Source organism: Saccostrea cucullata, unplaced genomic scaffold (assembly GCF_032062105.1).
Source record: "Saccostrea cucullata isolate Sc308-1 unplaced genomic scaffold, CSIRO_AGI_Scuc_v1 ctg5471, whole genome shotgun sequence".
Lineage (NCBI taxonomy): Eukaryota > Metazoa > Mollusca > Bivalvia > Ostreida > Ostreidae > Saccostrea > Saccostrea cuccullata.
This window is the reverse complement of record NW_026929452.1, coordinates 1-14,137: the sequence shown is the minus strand read 5'-3', so window position 1 is coordinate 14,137 and position 14,137 is coordinate 1. Positions and strand designations below refer to the sequence as shown.

The 14,137-nt window shown below is 32.5% G+C and overlaps 1 protein-coding gene across 2 annotated transcripts; it reads right to left on the bottom strand.

The window, feature by feature from the left end:
* Positions 1–7,781: 7,781 nt before the first annotated feature.
* LOC134280884 (uncharacterized) lies at positions 7,782–13,751 on the bottom strand. Of its 2 annotated transcripts, XM_062763336.1 has the most exons (6): positions 13,586–13,751; positions 13,402–13,457; positions 9,398–9,544; positions 8,884–9,007; positions 8,591–8,619; positions 7,782–8,290 (listed from the first exon to the last, which is right to left on the bottom strand). In XM_062763336.1, exons 1-6 carry the CDS (start codon positions 13,684–13,686, stop codon positions 7,905–7,907), a joined length of 843 nt encoding a protein of 280 aa, XP_062619320.1. In that variant the 5' UTR covers positions 13,687–13,751; the 3' UTR covers positions 7,782–7,904. The 2 variants fall into 2 exon arrangements, with proteins under 2 accessions (XP_062619320.1, XP_062619321.1); XM_062763337.1 differs by lacking the exon at positions 13,402–13,457.
* Positions 13,752–14,137: the final 386 nt, after the last annotated feature.

Sequence of the window (14,137 nt, the reverse complement as noted above, 5' to 3'; positions counted from 1 at the left end):
ATCAGGAAATTAATCAGCTAAAATTGATTGACTTTAATTTTTCTCCAGTAGATAATTGTTTAGCGTGGTATAAATTTGTAGGAGTAGGCAGGGTTCTCCACATTTGAAAATTTAACCATGGAGGAAGCTGTGCGATGGCGAAATGTGGCCGAAAACACGAATGCGTCTTAGACTTCCTAATCTTCATTAATCAATGATTGGTTTTACAATTTTTAAACTTAGCCACTGCAACACAATACAATGAAATAACTAACACCTTTTAAAGTTAAAATAATAATAATTAAATTGAAAAAGATTTATTCTGTATCTTACTTCACGAATGTACCAACATTTGTCTAAAACTGTAGTAACCTTCAGAAGGAATTTAAAGAAAAATTGTTGATACAGGTAGTTAGTAACCATGGCAATACTTTTCAGAAATTAATAATTATAAGAACTGTAGCCTGTTGTATAAAATGAATTGGTAGTATTTTTTTAAAGTTAACACACAAAGGAGCATTTGGACCAATGCCCCTTTTTCTAAACGTTTTATTTTTCTAGATATTGCTTTTATCAACAAGTTTTGTTTATTTCTCCACGTGCCCAGTGCTAAAGATAGCGCCACGCGATGTTTCATAACAACGGGAAGTAACTATAAAACTAAGACTAAACCTAAGACGGCGATTGAGACGTAAGCTCTATGCACATTTAATAAAAAATATAATAAAGTTAAAGCTTAAAAACAGAGCATGAGAAACTGATTAAATACAGAGGAATATGAAATTTTTACAGAGTTTTTTTTTCGGGCACAGAAAGTTGAATCGCAAGCATGACGATTCTCATGCTCGTAATTGCCATCTTTTATAAACCCGTTATATAGAGTCTAGTCGAACCCTCAAACGGGGGTAAACGGAAGTAGGAAAACCGTACCCTCAAACAGGGGTATGCGCATGCGCAGATACTAAAAAAAAATGGATTATTTCGTAGCTCTGTATGTACTCAAATTTGATAGATTAAAGGTGTTTAAAGAGATTGTATTGCGAAAAAGTATATGTTTATTGCAAAAATTGAGACTTTTTCTCTCCCAAAATTAGCGTATTCTGTGCCTTGACCTCCATGCTTGATACAACTAGATTTTTTATTCATGTTTTCAATTAAAAAAAATAATAAAAATGTTTTCGTTTTATTAACCTCATTTCTGAAGCACAAAGGTTTGTTTACAGGACAGAGGAAATTCGGACGTGCACACAAGAAAGTGTCGAAAAATAATAAATAACATGTTAATTACACAAGATTTCTAATAACGGGGAAGGGAATTATATGTAGTTCAACTTTAAACAATTTATTGTTTGTTTATTCATCTGTTTTATTAAATTATGAATAAAAAATCTAGTTGTATCAAGCATGGAGGTCAAGGCACAGAATATGCTAAACTTTGGGAGAGAAAAAGTCTCAATTTTTGCAATAAACATATACTTTTTCGCAATACAATCTCTTTAAACACCTTTAATCTATCAAATTTGAGTATATACAGAGCTACGAAATAATCCATCACTTTGCACGAGCATATTTTGTGGACCACACGTTTTTCCGTGAAAACGATACTTTTTTTAGTGTCTGCGCATACGCGTACCCCCGTTTGAGGGTACGGTTTTCCTACTTCCGTTTACCCCCGTTTGAGGGTTCTACTAGACTGAAAAATTTAACCATGGCGGGCCACCATGGTAAAACCCATTGTGGAGAACCCTGGTAGGTAGTGTAGACTTTGGTAAGACGATCAATTAATCTGGAACATATTAAAGAGACTTGAATTTTCCACACAAAAAAATTATGTATGCTGTACATATATTCTGTAACATTTAAAAAAAAAAAAACTTTGCATTTTGAAAACTCTACATAAAATTTTATTCCAAAATAATGACATAAAATGTATACTGGTTGACAGGAAAGTGAAAATATATATTGTATATTGCAAAATGTATTTATTTTATCGAATATTTGAATATATATTCGAATACTTCTATCGAATATTCGAATATCAATTATTGAGTATTTTGACATCCCTAAAATAAAGTATTTTTTTCTCTTATTTACATATCAATTTCGAATTACTAATTTCCATTCCAATTCCAAATAAGCAAATGTGGAATTACCAGACATTTACTACGCTTGAAAAATGTAGAGATAATTTATCATTTCGATGCCTCAAATCTGGTTTTGTTACAGAAGGATTCTCGATGCGTAAATTGTAAAATCCACAGGCGATGAAAGTGTGAATCGATACCCCTAGCTTTATTCTTAGAATTTGCTATGTTTCGCAAAATGTTTTGTCAATGTTTCGTAAAAAGCAGTTGTTGGGTTTTCCCCTTCTAGAAATAGTAAAAATGACGACTTCCGTTCATTATCATTTGAAATGATGAGTCGCCGGTGTTAAACATGAAAATCCTCAGGACTGGAAATACAATGGGACACAAATTAGCGATGTTTCAATTAATTTATAATCTTTGAAGATATTGAAACCTTTACTTCCAGTCGGTAAGTAGCTTTCATCATAATGTTTTGAGTATTTCCTACCGAGGGGTCGAAAATCGTATGTTGAAGTTGCCAACCTTGTTCTGTTTTAGTATCAGTGAGGGTGAATTTTTATGAAGGGCTAGTTTTAGCTTAAATTTTGGATTTTTCAGTTGTAATAGTTTGTGAATATATCATAGAAAAATATTTTATTCAAAAAAGTCAAAGAATCCTTCGAGTACGGAACACGGGAGGGGGGGGGTCCTGTCCCCAAGGACCTGTGATAAGAATGATAAAGCTTGTAAATAAGCATTTAAAAAGAAATATTAAGCATTTCAATCCCTTATAGGATCAAATTATCTGCCCTTAAATGTCCATCAAGTATATATCCCCGGTAATACTCTGACGTTATATTAAAGCATTTTACAGTCAAAAAGGATTGCCCAGGAGAAAGTTAAACAATTCATTAACTAAGAAGTACAGTAGATTGGCAAATAATCACGATGGTTTTAATTTCACTATGTTCGTGTTTTATAATTTCTCCGCGAAATTAAACCCTCGTCAATCCTATTATTTGTTTAAGAAACGTTTAAATGATTATACAAAATCTTAAATAATTTCTTGCAGCGTGAAATGAAAACCATCGACATTGATAATTTTTGAGAAATCGTGAAATTTTAAACACCGTGGAATTAAAACGATTTACCGTATTTGGGGGAATATAATACGCACTTTTTTCCTAAAATAAATTTCTGTGAGAAAGGGATGCGTATTTTACATCACAATGGGATTTTGATAAGTTTTTCTTTCAGGTGAAACACGGCTTTCATACGTACATACCGTAGTATTACCTAGAGACATATGCAATTTCTTTTGTTTATCGCCATATTTTAAACTTCGGAAAGTTATTGTTGGAAGGTATGCTTGTTAAAAATGTCACTTTCATAATCTTTTGATACTTAAATAACATAAAAAAGCAAGTTAAAAGTAATTTGAGCTGCATGTTGATTGTCTCCGAGTAGGCCGCCATTACCGATGTTATTTTTAGACGTTCACTCATGGCTATGCCACGTGCTTCCATAGTATTTAACAAAGATTGCATTAGGGGAAAGCGATTATCATTAAATAAAAAATTAAAATAAAATAAAAAGAATATCATGAAATACCGTGGTGGAAATATGTATGAAAACATTAGAAATAGAATGACAATTAAAAAAAAAAACCCTTTTTTACCAGATGAGTTTTAAAAAATAATTTTTTAATTAATTTTAAATGAAGGGAAATACATTGTAACTCTCACCAAAATGTGAGGTCATAAATTAGGTCACATTCCACCCTTACATGCTAATAGTAATAAATGGGAATTATGTCGAAATAAATCGAGTATTCAAGAGTTACACATCTTTATTGTATTTAATTTCATAAACCTACAACATACATGTACTCCAAACTCTATATTCTCATTTTGTTATGTCATTGTAGCTGAAGACTGCCTGCTTGGTCCTGCATCCATGAGAGCCTACGTCGCGGTGATTATCGTGTGCTCCAATATTCCTTAATGGTGTCCTATTTGGTCTAGCTTCTTCATCATCTTGTGTTACATTAGTGAATTCTGTATGATTGCGTATTCTGCGATGTCTGCCTGTTGGATACAGTGTCCGCATCAACCAATGTCACGGTGATGAAGTCTCTGTTTTACCGTGTTGACTGCCTGTTGGGGATAGCGTCCACTTCAGCCTTATCGTAGTTGGAATTCTTAGTGTTTGCGTATTCCGTTGCACCTCAACGCAATTGGACGAGTGCTACACATATTCTTACTCTCATTCCATTGTTTATTGTCTTGATTGATATTTGAATTGATTGATTAATAATTGATTGACACGTAATTGACTTGATTGATATCAGAATTGATTGATTGACTGATTGATTAATAATTGATCGATTGAATTTGATTGATTATTGCATTGATGACGTTCATGCACTTGTGACCTACCCAATGCATGATCTGTCCTATTTGGGTCGTCACATTTGTTGTCACAAAAGCGCCATTAAACAGACAAAATAACATCCATATTGTTTATTTGATTTATAGGGAATCTGAAATAAACGTATATGTCGTAGTCGGACGATTTATTAATCAGATAAATTCATTTCTCCATTAACTGCTTTGAACTTGAGTTCGAACATCCGTCTTGCTTAATCGGATCAGGTAATTTAACAATAATATAATAGAAATTTTTGTCCAGTTATGTTTCAATGGATTTATTTTAGTGCTCTTTTAATTTTTTTCAGAAGAAAAAAGGAACCATCGTGACATACAACTCGTTCATTCGCGCTTAACAACACGAGGGATTTCTGGATCTGGGATTTAGTGAAGCGACAGACAAAGAGAGATTTGTAAATATTTTGGTACACTTAAGGAATGACTCCAATTCTTGGCCATATTATCGAGTATAATCTGGTTTGGGTTAGTTTACGATAATACTGGATAATATTGCCAAGAATTAGAGTTATTCCTTATAATTAAATTTTAGGATAATAAAACAACTTTGGACGTAAAATTGTGTTGCTTTTGATAAGTTTAAATTTACCTCGCAGTAATACAACCGTAGTAACGGACTACAGCCATGATCTTTGTTTACATGAGGTAAGAAAAGTAACATTTATTAAATCTGGATTCCGAGGACTGGAAATGAGGGGATTGCATGGATAACATGATTAAGCTGGTCGTCAAGGGGGTGGGGGGGGGGGTGTCCCCATACCAAACCAGATTATACAAAATAATTTGCGTTCCTTTTTGGAAATCAACCAATGAGAGGCGAGAATACAAACAAAATTAAACTAGTGCTAATTGTGACGGGGACCGTTACAGATGTTCCCCAAACGCTCACCATGTCCCTTTTCGTGCCTTATTCCTCTAAGACCTTTTATATATATGCTAAGTAACCAAGGATTTCATTTAAGAAAATAAAAATACAATGATATCAACTATCAACTATATATCGGTTAACGTTTTACATGCGCGCAAACGTACATGTACATGCATATGCAAGATGATTATGACATGTTGGTTAAGCGATTAACATATCTTTCTATCCCGCGAATCAAAGAAAAAAAATAATATATAAAGTTACCATTTTTCAAGCATATGTCAGTTTTTAATATATCGATTCACATTTTATTCCTCTACTGATTTTTACCTCGGGCTCAAAGTTGGTTTTATTTCGACGACAAGGCAGCGTTTAAGTCGACTAAGGGTATCACGCCGATAGCTAACCAATCAAAATGAACTTATTCAATAATAGTTCCATACATGGAAAAGGGATTTTCCTTTCTGTTCAGATTTTTTTTATATTTCCTCTCAGGCCATTTTGACAACTCTGGTACCTGTGCCTAGTAAATTTTATATACTTTGTAAATTAATATATAAAGGTTTTTGACCGGAACTATTCATTTTTTCCAATGCATAGGAAGCTACTTTCTGGCACTCGGAGTTCCTCGGATGACTCGTACCTCGCACGGAGCGAAGCGGAGTCAGCCGAGGATTGCCGATTGACTTTCTGGGGGTTTACTAGAGATGTTTAAAAAGACATTCGTGTCAGCTAATGTGACCAATATTGTTTAACACCTTCTTATTAATATTTTTTTAATGAATGCAAATACCTGATTATTTTACGAAGGAGCATACATGTATATTTATTTTTAATATACCGAAAATCGCTATTTTTGGGGATTGCGTAATTCTAAAAAAAATTCAAATAAATTTCAAAGGTATAAATAAACAAAGGATGCTTGGTATTAAAATACTATTTCGAATCAGTAGAATTGAATGCTATTAACGACATCTGAATAAATAGGCTATAAAAGGCTTATAAACTAACTTTGTTCATCTGCACTTTAATTTTAAACACAACAGGATTTGTAATTTTTTCCGTGTAAATTAATAATTTCTATATACTTTGGAAACTCAAATCAAATATTTTAATACACTTTCCTCGAGCTCTTTTTTGCAGTTTCCCTGAAATTTTATGTGGGTCCGAGGTGTTATTTGAGTTTTACAGCGATTCTCTACGGTGCCATTGATTTGATTTGTTTGTGTGTGTGTGTGGGGGGGGGGGGTGTATTTTTATTCTTAACCTATTTAACGTTGGAGTTGAATCTGGTATCTTACTCCAAGAACTTAAGATTGATTGTGACATTTGGATGAAAGGTCAAGGTCATTAAAACCACCACCTCTTTACCTCTTTAACTTCTATCCTGCCAACCGAAATAAACTCTGAAAGGTGTTTCTAGATACATGTACATGTACTTCATGTTTCTTTTTACCCTTGGGTCAAGGACAAAGGTTAAGGTTGATTTCAAGTTCATAGGTCAAGGTGATTTTGGTAAATAGCTAATATCAACATTTTATTCAGGTTACCAGTGACCTTGACCTAAGTTTCAAGGTCAAGGCTCAAAAGATCTGCATGCTTCAGTATGTTACATGTCTTGACATTTAGAAGTTCTTAATTCTGCATGAACATTAAAAACTCAAGTAAACTGTCGTTTAATGCATTGTGTGCGGGCGCATGTGCATGCACGTCCTTGCATTTACTTTTGATAGTAGCATAACGTAGGCATTCATTATACATGTATCTATTCATATTCGAAATTTCACCTTGTATTATTGAGAACCAAGAAAGTTTTAGGCATTTAAAGTTTTAGCCAATCAGATTGCAGCACACGTGCAAGTGCGTGCGTTCATGATTATGCTTATATATCATGCTGTAGATCTTCATAATGTATGACTATGTTCAAAATTTCAAAGGATTTTGTCAGAAAACAAAAACGATATTTTGACTTTTAGTTTCAGCCAATCGGAGCGAAGCGCACGTGCATGCACGTGCGATCTTGCTATTTTGACCATGTCATCATGTCTTTACTACTGATACTGTATATCCTTTTATTATGAGTTTAAAAGCATTTCATCAAAAATTTAAAAAGTTACGGCTATATCTATTATATTGGCCATTTCACGTGTTACACGTGTGCGCACATGCACGCACGTGCGCGCAAAATGACCTTCGTTCCGCACATCTACATAACATACCTAGTGACCCTAAAAAGGTTTCACCTAGATCGGATGAGTACTTTACGAGAACACTCGCGGACAAAAAAGTACCGGAGAACAAAATTCAGAAAAGAAAATTCAGAAAAAGTAAAAACAATATGTCCAAACTTCGTTTGGGGAACATAATTATAACTCTTTAGCCATATGCATTACAGGGTGTATGGGTTAGATAGATTATAGGTGTGTAATTTTATAACAGCTGTGGTGAAGGAAGCATTTAAATGAAAAAAGAATACAAAGCACTTAAATTCGCATTTATATAACATGGACATGATTTTCCTTTTTAAGTCTTCCTGATTGCATTTCAAGTGAATTTCGTATTCTCCCTTGCAGATTCTGATGAATTGTCCGGATTTAAAGCAAGTGAATAGCATTCTCTTAATATACCACTTGTGTTATCAGTAACATCGTTCCTTTTCTCATGAATATTTTCCTTATTGCCATCAATTGCAACCATTACATGGTTCTTGCTGAAAACCAATGCACCGCACATGTCCTGAGACGTACTGTTGTGTATTCCTTCGTCAACATGATCGTAGACGTCTACCCCGTCTATTGCGCTCACTTTTGAATCCGCATTGAATCTTCTGTTGCTAAGCATGTTGTAATTGTTTGAGTTCCTTGTCCACTGAGAGTAATCCTCTTGCGCTCCTACTGATTCTGCAGTTTCAGGCCGATTTGTCTCCCGTCCTTATTAAAAAAAAATTGATTTTAATTTGTTTATCAAACAAAATAATCTTGTTTTATCTTGAAAGTAAAATACACAATAAGTCTTATTTTTAAAATATAATATGCTTTTAATTTTTATACAAAAAATGTAAATGCAATCCATGATAATTAGTATACCTTATATTATTTCTTCAGTTAATATTTAATTAATTTTTAGAAAATTAAAGAATTATGATATTATTTTTAATGTTATTGCGGACGTGTCTGTTTTTATTTATATTATAATTGTAAAGCATTTTGAGTGCTTCTAAAGGTACTTACTTCTCAAAAACTGGCGTATAATCTCTAATCTAGAAAGCAACGTGTATATTATTAATAGAAAGATCGTCAGTTCCGACTTTTCAGGAAAAAAAGATATGTAATATATATAAGAAGTTCATGAGGATATGTTTTTTTTTTTATTTATAATTGATTTTTTGAAACATAACATTCATTAGGCTACATTTTATCTTTTTTGATTAACGTTTTGCCTCCGTAGATTAAGCAAAGGAAATCAACATTTAGATAATTTTATGAAATACCCATACACACACAATAGCTTCAAAATAACTTACTTTTTATTACAAAGGAAGACAATGGCGACTAGTATAGAAATTACCATGACAATTGCCGCCGTTATTGTAACAATAATGACTGTACTATTATATGACTTTTCCTCTAATAGTGCATCCTCTGGGTCTGTTTAAAAATTAAAATATACAATCTTCAGTTTAAGAAAAAATCTTACAAGAAGTATCAAATAATTTTATTCTCTCTATGTACTATCAACATCAAATTTCCAACACAAACTTAAAAGAATTCTTTCTAATGCATCAAATATATCAAAATTTTCAAAGTTGCCTTCCATATTCATATTTTAATTAAAAACTGACCATCATCAACAGCATACAGATATTAATTATTTGATTGCTTATTTACAGTATGTAAAGAAATAAGATTTTAAAAACTCGACAGGAATTGTTAAAATCGGCATAGCAGTATTTAATGTCAGCATTTTGTATACAAAATAATTTAAATTTAATCCCTGAAAACGAGATTAGTTTTTTTTCAACTACAAATAGTTTTTACCTTTTGTAGTATTATAAAAACATCCTTTTTTCCTGTCACAGTACTGGTCGGACGTACAGTTACATTTACTCTGACAACCAAATCCATAGTATCCATAGACACAGGGTCCTCCTGTACACCTGTCTCCATACGTACCTACTTCACAGGCTAGAACAACATGACAAACGAAGGAATGAAATTATTTACTTAGTATTACTTCGAACTATCTCTTATGTCTTTAAGGCTCATTGTTTCAATTCATTTTGTAATTTATTGTAATTTAGAGAAACTGGGTTTTAATACTACTAGTCATAATCCAACTTATACCCATAGCTACCTTTCTAAGGAAGACATTCTTCAAAATCACATGTCAGTTTTGAATATTTTTAATATTCCTAACAACCAGAATGGATTTGAATTACCATATCTATATTGGATTCCAAAACTTCATCAAAATCCTTGCGAAAATACATAACGGTTTCTGTTAAATGTTCTACCAAGAATCTTTCTTTACTCCTCACTAATAAATGAAGAGTTGTAGAGATGAAACTTCAGGAGTACTGTGCATCAATATATTCGAAAAGAGGTGTATATCAGATGTGGATAATTAAAAAAAATCTCAGGAACTTTTTGAAAAGAAGAAGGTATGGTTTCCATACAAATTTTGCCCTGTGATTTTCTAAAAAATGAAACTGGTGTAAAAGTTGAAAACTCATGCTTTTTAAATAATTGAAATCCAATGCAGAAAAATTATACAAGTCATTTTTCTCACATGTGTTTTTAAATGCTAATTATGACGTCATAAACATGTGCATTTTCCCGTATTTTCTTAAAAAGTTGCAGAAGACACCAATTTTCAATGGAATTTTCTTTCAGATAACATTGTCCACAGGCATCGCCCACAAAGATCTTGAGATATGTGATTTGTTATTGAATTTTGCACAAAATATCAAAAAATTAACGTGGGCGACGGCTATGGACACTGTTTTCTAAAGGAAAATCACAATTGAAATATGCCATTTTGAGGCTTTTCTGTTGAAAATAGAGAAATGCTTCACGTTAATGACGTCATATTTGCAGAATGGTAAACCTTCATGCCATATTCTTTCCTGATTTATCAGAGTCATTTATTTAACTAATATTTAAGCCAGTTTCAAAACCTTTTGATGTCATTACATTTTTAGGGCGCAATAAAGCTAAAACCATACCTTCTTCTTTGAAATCACAAACTTTTACCAAAATCAACAGCATTCAAATTTACGACTTGACAACTTTATATAAAACCATTTCTAACGATAAAATAAAATCCAAGCTTTTTTATATCAATGACAGCTGCTTTTTCAATAAAAATCGAACTCGTAAATGTACTCACCTTGTCATGATTATTTGTAAAATTATTTTGTTAAAAAAAAAACATTCTGATTGTACACACAAGTACTCTGGAGTTGAAGTTATAAAGATGCTTGAGTTTTTTATCTATGTGGTTTTTGGAGACCACGTTTTCTAACAATCTATTGGAATTCCCATGAGAACCAATTGCTCCCCGTTAAAAGTAGTCTTATTTTTGCATTCATATGAAACAAAATTCGTCAAAAATCTTATAGATAAAAAGAAGGAAACACTTGCTGTGGCCTTTAACTCGACATTTACGTAGATATATCGACGGAGTATTGTCAATTAACAATATTTTTTTTTCATTCCGATGTCGATCGATACTTTATATACCGGTGAGCTTGAGATAAAAGATACCACAGAATCTGACACATCTATTTCATTTTTGGATATTGTATTTGAAAAAGACGTTAATTGTAATCTAACAACCGTGCTTGATAACAAACGATATGATTGTAACTTTTCAATCGTTGAATTCCCCCTGCTTATGCAGCAATATACCTTCATCACTCGCATACGGAGTTTATATCCTTCTCAATTGATCCGATACTCAAGAGCATGCTTTACGTGTGAAATTTTTTTAAAACATAGCAAGTTACTGACAAAAATGTTGTTGAAACAAGAATATCAGTCTTGTTTAATGTCATCATTTCGCAACCTCTATGGTCGATACAATGACCTTGCAGCAAATACAATCATCACCCGCATACGGGGTTTGTATCCTTCTCAGTTGTTCGATACGCAAGGGCATGCTCTGCGTGTGAACAATTTTTAAATGAGGTACGTTATTGAAAAAAAGTTGTTGAAACAAGAATATCAGTCTCGCTTAATGTCATTATTTTGCAACTGCTATGGTCGAAACAATGACCTTGACATCAAAACAATTTATTACTAAGTCAGATAGTAATTGTTAGACCATTATATACCCACTGAATTGTCGACGAATTTTTCCGTTATTTCTCTAACAAAAAATACTATAGTTAACTATAGTTTACTATAGTTTACTATAGTTAACTATAGTTAACTATAGTTATAACTTTGACACTTTAAAAACTTTGACAAAAAACTTTGACACTTTGAAAAACTTTGGCGAAAACTTGGACACTTTGAAAAACTTTAGCGAAAACTTGGACACTTTGAAAAACTTTGACGAAAACTTTGACACTTTGAAAAACTTTAGCAAAAACTTTGACACTTTGAAAAACTTTGGCGAAAACTTTGACACTTTGAAAAACTTTGGCAAAAACTTTGACACTTTGAAAAACTTTGACAAAAACTTTGACACTTTGAAAAACTTTATCGAAAACTTTGACACTTTGAAAAACTTTATCGAAAAATTTGATACTTCCAAAAACTTTATTGAAAACATGGATATTTTAACACTTCGAAAAACTTTATCGAAGACTTTAACACTTCGAAAAACTTTATCGAAAACTTTGGCGAAAACTTTGACACTTTGAAAAACTTTGATGAAAACTTTGACACTTTGAAAAACTTTGACGAAAACTTTGACACTTTGAAAAACTTTGGCAAAGACTTTGACACTTTGAAAAACTTTGACGAAAACTTTGACACTTTGAAAAACTTTAGCAAAAAATTTGACACTTTGAAAAACTTTGACGAAAACTTTGACACTTTGAAAAACTTTAGCAAAAAATTTGACACTTTGAAAAACTTTGACACTTTGAAAAACTTTGGCGAAAACTTTGACACTTTGAAAAACTTTAGCGAAAACTTTGACACTTTGAAAAACTTTGACGAAAACTTTGACACTTTGATTTACTATAGTTAATTATAGTAAACTATAGTTAACTAAATTTAACTATAGTTAACTATAGTATATTTTTGTTAGGGTATAATTAACTGTTTAACGATCATGACAAGAAGGATATGTAGATAACGAACAGTATTCAATATCAAAGTCAATAAAACAATACAAAATAGGAGCAGAGCAAACACGGACCTCCGAAACATCAGAGCTGGGATCACCTGTGCCATGGAGGAGTGAGCATCCCCTGCTCATCGGTCACACCCGCCTTGTGCTCCTTGTCATGAGCGGGAAATAACGGAAAAATCCGTCGTCAATTCAGTGTATAAATAATGGATTAACAATTAGTATGAAAAACGTCTGTCAGCATTTGACTCAATGATAAATTGTATTTGCTGACAAGGCCATTGTATCGACCATAGAACTTACGAAACGATGATTTCAAACAGGACTGTTGATATTCTTGTTTCATCAACTTCCTTGTCAATAATTTACCCCGTTTTAGAAATTATTCTTAAGTAGAGCATGCTCTTACGGCGGGTGTGACCGGTCGGCATGGGATGCTCACTCCTCCATGGCACCTGATCTCACCTCTGATGTTTTACAGGTCCGTGTTTACTCTGTACTGTATCTATTATCCGTGGACTTTTGAGCTTGAATACTGTTTGTTATCTCCATATATTTCAATTGTACAGTACATCAGTGTTATATGTATTGTTTTTAATCTTTTATATCCTTTTGAAGTCTTTCACTGTTCGATATCTTAACCTTTCTATATTCACGTATTGAGGATCTTATCAAACGTAGACACATAGAGAATGAAAAGTTGTTTATTAGTTGCAATATCTCAAAATAAAATACTTACGTTCGCAGATGTCATCCTTTTGTTTATAATTTGTACAACATTTAAGGTTTGTTCCACTAAGGTTAAAATTGAATAAAATTATATTAAAAAATAGAAATTCATACAATTTATAGCGACATGTACCAGGTATAGTGTTAAGAAGTGTCTTCAAGTCAATTTATTGACTTTTGTAAAGCACACTTACTCTTTATTTTTGCAAACTCCTGGTCCATCTTTGAGATTAATTGTTCCGTTGGCGAAATAAAAAAATATGGGAAACACATAATAATGCTGAAATAGATTCATTGTGATTTAAAGATAGAATTATTCTCAAGTTCTATCTGCAAGTGCATGATATACAGTACAGAAAATTCATTTCCTTCCGACGCTTAATCATATAAGGAAATAAAGTATATTTTTACCATACCGATTTTACATTTCATAAACTTTATTTCTTAGTCATTTTCCATTCTTCAATCCTGACTTATTTAATTGCTTTTTATGTCATTATTATTACTACTAAAGTTGTCATAATGAAACAAAGTTAGAAAAGCATGAACAGAAAGACCTTTTCCAAGTTAATACAGAAATTAATTGCTAAATGCATGAAATGTTTCAAAATTATCTTAAAGCTATCGTGCAAAGTCTTAAACCTTATATTCGCAACTACATGTAGCAAAGTGGTGTCCGCCATATTTCTCTCGTCTGCGATAGTTACAATTCCAAATATATGTGATCAATCGCGGCCACGGGCTAT

Bases quoted from the DNA above. Each gene is read 5' to 3' on its own strand.
- LOC134280884 (XM_062763336.1), bottom strand. From the start codon at position 13,686: ATGAATCTATTTCAGCATTATTATGTGTTTCCCATATTTTTTTATTTC. The intron at 13,458-13,585 runs GTAAGTGTGCTT...TTTTAACCTTAG, and splicing joins GGAGTTTGCAAAAATAAAGA to TGGAACAAACCTTAAATGTT. The intron at 9,008-9,397 runs GTAAAAACTATT...ATTTTTAAACAG, and splicing joins TTTTTATAATACTACAAAAG to ACCCAGAGGATGCACTATTA.